This window comes from Ammospiza caudacuta, chromosome 2 (assembly GCF_027887145.1).
Source record: "Ammospiza caudacuta isolate bAmmCau1 chromosome 2, bAmmCau1.pri, whole genome shotgun sequence".
Lineage (NCBI taxonomy): Eukaryota > Metazoa > Chordata > Aves > Passeriformes > Passerellidae > Ammospiza > Ammospiza caudacuta.
In genome coordinates, this window is record NC_080594.1 from 56985342 (window position 1) to 56996386 (window position 11045).

Genomic DNA, 11045 nt, shown 5'->3' on the forward strand with positions numbered 1-11045 from the left:
CAATCGGGGCGGTGCCGGGCGATTCAAACGCTCGTTGCGCGGTGGTGGCTATGGCGGCGCGTGCGGCTCCGCAGCTCCCGGCCAGCCGTAGGTCCGAGCCTGCATTCCGCGGTAAGGCTGGGACACCCGGCGGGGACAGGGACACCCGGGCACCGCGGGGCACGGCTGCTCCTCACCGCGGGCCGCTCACTCGCTTCCCCGCGCGGGGCTGAGCGTTACCGGCCGCCGTTGCAGGCTCGCGCGTGGCTGCGGCGGGTGCGGGAGAGCCGGTGCGAGAGAGGAGCCGGTCGGTCTCTCCGGGCGGGGGGAGGGCCGGGCAGGGCAGGCGCTCCAGGCGGGGTCGGAGACAGGACAGGTCTTGGTGGCAGCGCTCACTCTTGTGGTCCTACAGCTTGCGGGTGGGTGTATGAGACTTCACCCTCCTTTGGCAGGGCTGGGGCCGGTACGGACCCCATCCCATCCCATCCCATCCCATCCTATCCCCTGCCCCAGGTAAGCTCCTGGGCTGGAAACCTTCCGTGATGACAAACGGGACGCCCTGGCGTTAAGCGCATCCTTTTGAAAGCAGCAAGCGCCGTGCCGGCATAGTCCTGACGGTCCTGTGCTTATTTACTTTCTGACCGGTTCGGCTGCTGCAAGCTGAAGCAGGGGAGTCGCCTTGGTGGGGCTCTGCTGTTCATGCGAGGGCGGTGAGAGCCGTGTTTGAAGCAGAAGGTGCTGGGAAGCTCTGGGATGCACGCCGAGCTTGCTGGCAGGGGCAGCGCTGCTGTACGAGCTGTGCTATCTCCTTCAGAAGCAGGGGATGGATACCGCCTTCTGGAGCTTTGCCCAGAGAAGGGCAGGGAAGTGGGGAAGGGTCTGGAGCACCAGCCTTGTTAGGAGCGGCTGAGGGAGCTGGGGGTGTTTAGCTCGGAGAAAGGGAGGCTCAAGGGAAACCTTATCCCTCTCTACAACTGCCTGAAAGCGGGGTGGAGCTAGCTGGGGACCGGCCTCTTCTCCCCGGTGACACAGCACAAGAGGACAGTCTCAAGCTGTGCCAGGGGAGGTTTACGTTGGACATGAGAAGGAATTTTTTGACAGAAAGAGCGATGAGGCATGGGAATGAACTGTCCCGGGAGATGGTGGAGTCGCCATCCCTGGAGGGACAGTGACCGCTGTTCTTAGAGCCTTTTCAGGATCACTTCATGCTGGTATTAACACGCCCAGCATTTGCACAGATGTCCAAGTGACAGTGGAGAGAAGCAAATGATTTTACAGCTGGTCAGTTGGGTTCACGTGCATGATGCTTTTCATGTGTGCTATCCTTGCTACTGCCACAAATGAAAAGTGTGCTTGCTGAACCAACTATGTGAAATACTGGACAGGCATACAGGAGATAGCAAGCCTGACTTCATGTTATAAAACTGTGTTTCTTTTAGCTTAATACAGCAAACCAGCCAATTTTGTGCAGCTGTGAAGTTACATTCAACCATCCCTTGAATACTCCCTTTCTCAAGAAATGTGAGAATGTGTAAGCCATTGAGATGTGAAAACTAAGGCTTTTTCTTAATCTGTAGTGTCTATATTTTGTAATGTCTTGATGCTTTTCTAACTAATTTCCTTCTTGACTAAGAAAGTTTAGCTTAATATTTTAGCTGAAAATGTAACAAGTCTGTCTGTCTTAAAATTTGTTAGAACAAAGACGACAGAAAGTTGAGGAGTATCTATCAAGAAAGAAGACTTTTTCTGGTGTGACCATTCAAGAAAAGCAGACATCGATCAGGTAGTGTTTCTGCTATGGCTTATATTCTCTTATGTTCATATTCACCAATGTTCCTTCATTTTCATCTCAGCTGGCTTCTGTAGGTCCTCTGATGCAAAGATACCCCTTGCTAACTAGAATGTTCATTTTCAGCCACATGCAGTAGTGCCACGTCTTTTATATAACATATCACAAAGCACCTGAGGAAGAATTTGGATTTGTAACTTTAAACTGAGATGTTTTTCTTCTGAGTTGTCAATATATTTTTTTATAGTTGCTAGGAGACAATACTACTTTCGGTGGTTTTGTAACTTTCTGGGTAGTCTGCTGCCAGCTCTGGTGCCTGACTGAAGGTTTTGGGACCTGTCAGTGTGGTAGGAACTACGTGTCCTTGTTCAGACTTGTCCCAGACAGCCTGGGCTCTCATGATTGCAGTAGCTGAACTTCAGCTTCTTGTGCTACTCCTCCTTTCCTCTCAACTGCAGCGTTTAGAAACTTGACCTTATGTAGCAGATGCATCAGACCAGACAAACTGGTACTCATTCTCAAACATGAGAAATTGCACTTGCAGTAAATTCCATGTATGGAATTTGATGTAAGCAGGATGTTTTCTAGCCTGGGTTCTGATCAGTGGTTGCTTAACCACTTATTTTTGCTGGAGGAGTAGTGGAAGCTAATCAGAATTGCTTCAGTATGAGTACATTCTGCAGGCTACCAACTGAAACATGTGAACATCCTCTAAAAATACATCCCTTTGCTGCATGATTTAAGATGTCTTTTTTTTTTTTCTAAGCAGTAGCAGAACTAGAAGAGCAACTACCAGTAAACTGCAAGAGAAGTTACAGCTGTCAACATCTCCCAAGCCAGAAATGGTAAGTTTTTGACTGATACTTAAATACTGATGGCACTCTGTTTCTATGGCTACAACATTCCACTTACTTAAGTCTATGTTGTATGACTCCCAGAGCATGAGAAGCTTGCAGGTGCAGAGGTGTGGTTTGTTAGAACTTTATTTAGTCACTGCTTATTATATGCTTTTTGGAAAGCTGCCATATTACACTAGGAAATGAATTATATTGATGTTCAGTTTGTGCCCAGTGGGAGAGAGAGTTAAAGAGGATGCCATTATTGCTGAAATAATGCTTACATTTTAACAATATTTCTTAAGAATCTCAGAGGGGTTTTGGATACATTTTGAGTCTTTGGGGAAGTCATTTAAAATCTGAGTAAGGTCTTCTGTCCCAGTAAAGAAGTTTATTGTCACTTGAAAGAAAGCCAAACCATTATCAAAACGAACTGTTGAGTGGGTATGTTTTTTCAGTGGTGTGCTGGCAAAACTAAGGTAATCCAAAGTAGATGCCAATACCTACTCAGAGTTTAAGGGAACATGTTCCATGTCCCATTTCATGTCACTTTCCTGGAATTAAGATGCAAATGGTTGTGTTGCTTATAAATAGCAAAATAGAGATTCTCCAGACCTATTCTCAGGGAAAGGTGAGGAGAACAGAGACATAAGAGCTGCGTTCATGTTAAACGGTTTAAAGTTGGGTTTCAGAAGATTTGAGATGTGGAGTTCTTTGAGGAGAAAAATAAAAAACTTAAAACTTCAAAACTGAATGTTGAGGAGAAAAATTGCAGAAGTGAGAGCAAGTGGTTTTTTAGAAATTTCCTGAAGGTACATATATCTTTCTGTATAAATGTCTTGTATCATTTAAAGCTGAGTTAAGCTACATAATTTCCTGAAATAACAGTCCTCACACTCAAACTCTAGTCTATCAAATCTAACTACTAAGCCTCCATGACAGACCAGGAAATGAGTTTTCTTTTAGGTCAGGAGCATCTTTGTTAAAGTCTGCTCATGCAGACTTGTGTGTCATTCACATGTTTTTTTTCTTGCCTTTGGATATTTCACTCTTGCAAAAGCTGCTGCTTGGACAATGCTGAATTAGTTGCTGTAGAGCAACTTTTTTGGAAGAAAAGCCTAGATTCCACTTTTCCTAAGGGGTTGTGCTGAAAACATACAGCTGATAGTTTCAGTAAAGCTGTGCAAAACTGATGTAACCATTCTCAAGTTGCAGCATCCTACATCTCCATAGTAAGAAAAGTTCTCTTCTGTTGACATCTCGTAGTGTCCCAATTAATACTTTACTCATTACCTTCTGCTAGTAGACTATTCACACTAAGTGGAGCAATGGTGCTGCCATTAAGTGATGAGGTATAGAAACAGCGATACTGCTCTTGATTATATACAACCTAAAGCAAGTTTCTGCTTTATAACTCTTCTAAGGAGGTAATTTGGGCAGTTTAAAGCCAGCAGTTGCTTTAAGAGGTTTTTTTCTTACTTCCAAGGCAGAATTTAAGCAGTTTTTGATTTTTGCTGTGAATTCTGCAGTAAGAGTTGACAAATAATCTACTTAATATTTATACATTACTTCTGTAGGCACCTTTAAACTGGCATTTATGGTTAAGCACTTTAGTCCTGTGAATCATTGGAAGACTATTTGGAAGCAAGTAACATGCAGCATGAACATACATCTAACATTTCCATGAATTTGCTTTTGATTTCAGGAAAATAAAGAGAATGCTGATAAAGAGTCATGGGACCAATCAAGTGTAAACTCAGAAACAAATGTTACTTTAAACTCTTCTACAGTCCCACTGACAAGTTACATAGCAGGGACAAACTGTAATCTTGAAAATCAAGCTCCACAGAATAAAGTAATTGATATAAAATCTCAGCATCTATCACTTAGCAAGGCCATCTTGGAAATCAAAAGAATTAAAGAGAGGCATTTGACAGCAGAAAAACAAAATGCAAGTATCAGCGTACCAAAGAAACCAGCTCTTGGCAGATATCGTGGCAAAGTTATCCCATCCAAGATAAATTCTTTCTGGAAAGCAGCAAAAGATGAGGGGGAAAAGAGTTCTTTGCCAGACAAGAAGCCTTTTTCTTCTGCCACCAAACAAGCAGCAAATTCTTTGTCCACGAAAAGCTGTAATGCAGCTCTGAAGACCATCAAAGTTGCAAACAACACTAAATCTGTAAAACCAAGTGGTGTCCTGCCATTTCAGAGCAAACCATCTGACAAAGCTGCTGCTAACTCACAGTCTGGTCTGAAGAAACAGCTGACATTTGCTGTGGCACCAAAGAAAGTACTGGTCCCAAAAGTGGCTGGTGGAAGGAGACCACAGCCACTGAAGGCCCCTTCTAGCAATCCTGATCGTAAAGTGCAAGGTGTGAAGAAATGCGCAGATTTTTGCAAAGATGCGCAACCAGAAGCTCTAGCCAGATCAACTTTTGTTGCTCCTGGTACAAAATCAGGACACAATTCTAAAATGGATGAAAAGAGAAAATCTATTCTGCCAAAAGAGTCAGTAGAAGAGAGAAGGTAACTAAATTACTGTTGTAGCTTACTCTTGCAAGTTATTCAGGCCTTTTTCCCCAAGAATATCTAGTTTGATCTATTTGTTGCTGTATAGACTGAAAAACAGAGAAATAAGTGTTTGAACTTGATTGCTCAAGGACAGCAGACTAAAATTTAAGGCTTAAACTGAGAAATCAGGATTTGATTGCAGGACCTTTCCAGGCTTACAACTTTTCCTGCACAGTTAAAAAATAGTTGTTGCTGGAGCTGGTTTTTTAGTCTAAGTGTCGTGACAGCCTTAAGGATGACAGATAATCCTGTAAATTAATTTCACATGCATGTCACAGATTTAAAAAAAGAAAATGACTGAGGCAGGATGTATACAGGCAGAAGCATCTTTACAAACTCAAGAAGAGAACTTGTCAATTACATTTTTCAGTTTGGTGAGTGCAGCGTAGACAATGGGTGGGAATATGATTCACAGTCTAAGTTATTTAATATTCCTCATATAGAGGTCCTTGTAGTAAGTCACATATACTAAAATTTTATGGTCTAGGGGGTGGGGTTGAAATGAAACATTAAAACTGAATTACATTTCACATCCGTTTCAGATTCTATAAATTGTGTGATAGGGTTGTTTTGGGCTTTTCTCCACACTTTGTCTTATGATAGTAGTTTCTAGTTTTCTGTTTTGAAGTAGGATGGGATGGGGAGGGTAACACATGAATAATTTAGAACCTTTTTTCATCTTCTTTTGAAAACAAGGGTCTGTAACCTAAGTCTCTTGTTGCAGCTGGAAAGGAAGCAATAAAGTGCTTTAACCTGGTAGATATATGTAGTTCTGACATTTCCGTGCAGATCTAAAAGGTAGCTTTATTCCTCTTGGGATTAAAAGAAGATTCAGACTACCTGGAAAGTATATCTTGGCATGACTTACCCTAATTAGTGTCAGTCAATGTAAAAAAACTGATGAAACATCTGTCACTTCAGCTAATAACATTCCTAAATGCAGAGCTCGCCTGGAAGAATGGAGGGCATCTAGAGGAAAAGTGATGAGACGACCTCCTATATGTGCAATTCTGGGACCCCACCCTAAAAGTGAAGAACAAGAATTCTCTGCTGCTGATACAGAAAAGGTCAACAAGACTCTGAGTGAATGCCTGCATTTAACAGAACAGGTACCTGGACCTCTACCTAATGAGTTCTGATCATGTAGGTCCTGACAACGCAAAAATCCTCTGGGCATGTTAGACCCACGTGAGTCAGATACAATACAACAATTAGGAGACTAATTGTTCCCCAAGTTAAGCAATATCATAACTTTTGCCAACAGCTGAAGAAATTAACCTTTCCTAACTCACTGAGCTACTGAATAAGTATAGGCAATAATGGTAATAATAGTAATTGAAGTATAATGTAATGAGAGTAGATAGAAGGAATTAACCTAAAACAAGTTTGCATTTGTAGGAACTTGTCTGTACTTCTGAAAAAGTCTGTTTCAAGTAGTTCTGAAGATGCTTGAACATCTTATTACCTCTTCCACTTACAATACAGTATAAATAATTCTAATTTGAAGAATAGGTGAATAACAATTCTGCCAAATGAAAAAACCCTTTGCATTCTAGTTCAAAAGCAGTGAAACTACAGCACCTCAATGTGTCAAATGCATTGAAGTCTCTACTTTTGTGTTGACTTTAGGGACATCACGGTGATGAAGCACGTGCCATGTTGGAGGATCTGATACACAGCACTCCTGGGGTTAAAAAACTTGCAAAATATTGGATCTGCTGTATGCGTCTTGAACAGATGGGCCAACTTGGAAAGCTTATTGCTGTCTATGAGGAGGCCATTTTGGCAGGAGCAATGGTAAGCAACTTTTCTTTAAAATTGAGATTTACAATTAAAGGAAAGACATGAAAGTATGCCCTGTAAAATACAACTGCCTCTGATTTTATTAAATGCCTTTATAGTAGGAGGAGAGCCTCATTACCTACCTGGCCATAAAAATAATGGATTTGGTTTGTTCTGTTGCCACTGTAGGTACTAATTTGAAGAAGAAAGGTTTAGGATCATCAAATTACCTTAGTACCACTAGAAACCCAAAATAGAACTTAATTTTTTACCTACTGATGGACTCAATTTCTGTGCTTTACTATTAGCAAGATTTCAGGGCATCAAATACATCTTTAGCACACCAAATACTGAAAATACAGAATTCACTTGTGTTCTGATTTCACACTGAACAGCATTAAAGAAAGGATTTGTAATATGCAAATCATGTGGCCTCACTTTCCCTGTAACTATTATACCAATTGAATAAGCTGAGATGATAATTAATTTTGGAATTACTTTTCTAAAACAGTGCAACTTTCTTTCAGCCCAGAGAGGAATTGCGACACACATTAGTAGATACAATCAAAAATAATGAAGGTCTTTTTAACTCTGACAATGGTAAGTGTGAGTACTCTGTTCTAGTCATATGTATGATTTGATAGCCAACAAAAGGTGTTTAAACCATCTGTACCGATATAAAATTTTAATTTATGGAAAATTTTCCACGATCATTTTACACTCAATTGTCTTGGAAAACAATCTTGGCTAAACAAATCCTTTTCAACAGTGAGCACGTTAAAATGATTGGAGATGCTCCTGTATTCAGACTTGTTAATAAAAATTTATAAAAGCTGTGTCATCCAGCTATTTCAGCCTGATAATCAAAGAGTAAATAAAAATACTCTTGTGAGCTAAAAATCAGTGCCTCTGACTCAAACTCCTTCACTACCCAAAGCCTGGTTGTGTTTATGGCATAGTGTCAATTAAAGGGTGTAAATATTCTAATTTTGGAAGCAAAGTAATATTTCCTTTACATATAACATAACCTGACAAGTATCTGAACTCAGAAACTGGCTGAAATACTTGTTGAGACCTGCTGCACTTCAAGAGGATGACTTCTCAGGATATGTACTTAGCCTGAGCTTTCAGGTTGCAGATTTGTAAAGGTGGCTAAAATTATCAGCAACTTAAATTGTTGTGGCTCAGACTTCAATGCACACTTACCTGAAATCTTAGAGTTCTACATGAGAATAAAAGTTATTTCTCTAAAAACATTCTCTTTAGTTGTAACTAATTGCAGATGTACTCTCTTCAATGTTGCATTTTCAGGGGGAACCATGATAGAAGCTCATTTAAGTGAGGTAGAGGAAGTCAGCAAGGAACCAAATCCATCTGCAGAACCAGTTCAGGAAACCTTCCAAGATTTCTGCCCAGATGATGACCAAAAGGAAGAGAGTGATAATAAGGCAGAGACAAGCAGTGATGTTATCAAAAAAGATGATTATGTAGACTTAAAACCAAGAGAGATCTTGCCAAAAAAGAATAAAAAGCACAAGGCTAAAGAACGGGCAAAAAAGAAAGGAAAATGCGAAAGAGAACAGAAGGAGGATGGCATAAAAAATACAGCCCAAGCAATTAATTCTCCTGAGAAAGAGAATGACACATCTTATTCAAGGAGATGCAACCCTCCTACCACACCATATTTGGAAAGGTAAGATTGCTTCAGGTAACCATGGAAAGGCTGTAGTGTCTGCAGTTACTGAGTCCTGTTAAACAGGCACTGCATTTATGAATGTTTAGTTAAAAGCTCTCAAGAACCACATTTTTAGGATTGCTTCCCCTTCCTTCAGAAGGAAGTATTTCAAAGTAAGCTTCTCTACCCAAACTGTTTTGCTTCTTGAATGGTTCACTACAGAGTAACCAGACTTTTGTGACAGAGATGTAAATTCCAGATTTAGGATTCCCTTCCACTGCCAACGTGGCAGTAGCAGTTCTATACTGTGCTAGGTAAAGAGAAAGATGTCTCCCATTCCTCCCCTTTTCAAATGTAGATAAGGTTACATGTCATGACACAGAATTAGTGAACAAGATGTAACTGGCATGTAAAGATAGTTTTAATTGTCTCTTGAGGCCAAAACCTGGGTAGCAACCTCAGTACCTCAGTACAAACCAACTAATGCTTTTTTTTTTTTTTTTTTTTTTTTTTCTTTTGGCCATAAATTTTTTTCTAAGACAGTAGACTTAAGGAAGTTGTGCTCAGCTTTAACATCTGATGGAGCTGGAGTCCTGGCAGCTGTCCACTGTCCCTTGCAGCAAGAAGAACAGTTTCCCCTGATGGAATAGGAAAGAATCTTTCTTTGGGAACTCTTTTCAGGAGGTTTTCTGGGTTAAAATATTTGCCTAAAAAAAGAGTTTCTTATCTGGTTTTAACTGAATGAATGGAAAGGGACCTGTTTCCTTTAGCCATGGGAATGGGAAAGAGTTGAACAGAATCATGACTTGCAGTTTCCGCTCGTTGCGGTAGAGGTAACTTGTATGATGGTATGACTTATGTTTATGTTTCTGGTTTGTTGTGTTCTTTTCCTAAGTGTGAAGACGCATCCTGAGGCAAATGACTGCAGTTCTAAAGATCTGAAACTCATAACTCCTTTGCGATATTCTCAACGCATTCGGGAGAAGATGTGCAAGCTGACTGATGCTGTTAAAGATCAAGATCCATGTGTCTCTTCACTTGAGCAGCCGGGAGACTTGGAATCAAAAGCCACTGTGTTTATTCACAAACAGAGCAATGCCCTCCAAGAAACAAGTGCTGAAATAGAAGAGTAAAAGTAGTGCTATTGCTACAGGGGGGGTTAAAGATTTGATACTTTTTAGGGAGAGTTGAAGGGTACTTGTTTTATGCAGCTTTGAGGAAAGGAGCTGTCTAAAATTTTTATGGACTGCCTGTGTCACTAAATAAACTTTTAAGTTTCTGCCTTTTCAAAATTTTAACAAATCTGTCCTGGGTTAAGTACTAGACTAAGCACTGTTGTCTTTATGTGGACTATGTTTCATTAAATTTTCAGTTAAGGTCTAGGTAGGTATGTATAATGCTTCTTGTTAGTAGCTCATGGTAGTACATTGCTAATACCTACTGTTTGCATGTTTCTAAGGAATTTATAGGAATTACAACAAGTAATCTTTGAGTGTAAGAAAACAATGTAGGTGTTCCAGTAATACAATGTCTACTCTGACAAGATCTAGCTTTGAAAACTGAAGCCAGCTAATAAGGTGTGTGCTGAATTTAAACTTTTGTAGCTAGTTTTAGGGCTGCTTCAATAAAACAGTGTTTAATCTCTTCAGTTACTGAGATTTGTTCATTATTAAGTAATCCTAGATGAGATCTGATACACTACCTTACTATGTGACAATTTTTATGTTGGTTTGTATTAATCTGTACTATACTATACTTATTAAACTCAACACTTTAGTTGTGTGTGTTTATAAGAATGCGTGCCTGGTGGGCTGTTTGGGTCCAATCTGGCTCGCTATGTACCCCAGCCCACACAATCTTACACAGGGTAAAAGGCAAAAGACAAGAAGTGGTCTTCTCCATGTGGGGGCAAAGTCCTGAATTTATTTCCGGGTTACCCCCTAGGTGGAAAAAGAAGAGCCCAGATCCCTCATGGTGGTTGACTTTTAAAGCCGGGGGCATGGCGAGTGGAGGAAGGGGACCACAGGGGCCGAGGAGGAGTAAACCTGGGACAAACCAGCACCACCGGAGCCCTTTGGGGCAGGGAAAGGCCGTGTGCTACAAGCGGGGACTCCCGTGAGGATACAAACATGCTATTCTGTGCAGTAATACAGAACCTAGTGCAAATCAGCTAAATATTTAGTGCAGTACAACATTTGTTCATTATTTAAAGGTTAAAGCTATTTAGTCTGTTCTTGAGAGAGAGCTGTCAAAGTACAACACTGCCGTACTTCCCATGTTTCCGTGTCTGCGCCCCTTCAGCGTCGCAACAGCGCCACGGCCCCCATCAGGGCCGGGCGGGGCCAGCGCTGCCGCCCGGCCTCGGAGCTAGTTGTGCCGCCCTCCTTCTTCCCCAGCCTTAGACCAGCACCGC

The 11045-nt window shown here is 41.2% G+C and overlaps 1 protein-coding gene across 4 annotated transcripts; it reads left to right on the plus strand.

Annotated features, from left to right (window-relative positions):
* The first annotated feature begins 30 nt into the window (after positions 1-30).
* CKAP2 (cytoskeleton associated protein 2) lies at positions 31-10434 on the plus strand. 4 transcript variants are annotated; one of them, XM_058825650.1, is made up of 9 exons: positions 31-111; positions 1675-1762; positions 2535-2613; positions 4310-5130; positions 6119-6284; positions 6805-6972; positions 7485-7557; positions 8269-8650; positions 9172-9448. In XM_058825650.1, exons 1-9 carry the CDS (start codon positions 51-53, stop codon positions 9176-9178), a joined length of 1845 nt encoding a protein of 614 aa, XP_058681633.1. In that variant the 5' UTR covers positions 31-50; the 3' UTR covers positions 9179-9448. The 4 variants fall into 4 exon arrangements, with proteins under 4 accessions (XP_058681633.1, XP_058681631.1, XP_058681629.1 ...); XM_058825648.1 differs by having other exon boundaries at positions 9176-9448; XM_058825646.1 differs by lacking the exon at positions 9172-9448 and adding an exon at positions 9528-10434 and having other exon boundaries at positions 36-111.
* The last annotated feature ends 611 nt before the right edge of the window (positions 10435-11045 follow it).

Excerpts from the sequence above, each read along its gene's own strand:
- CKAP2 (XM_058825646.1), top strand. The coding sequence starts at position 51 with ATGGCGGCGCGTGCGGCTCCGCAGCTCCCGGCCAGCCGTAGGTCCGAG. Across the intron at positions 112-1,674 it reads GTCCGAGCCTGCATTCCGCG|AACAAAGACGACAGAAAGTT; the intron begins GTAAGGCTGGGA and ends AAAATTTGTTAG. Across the intron at positions 7,558-8,268 it reads TCTTTTTAACTCTGACAATG|GGGGAACCATGATAGAAGCT; the intron begins GTAAGTGTGAGT and ends TTGCATTTTCAG.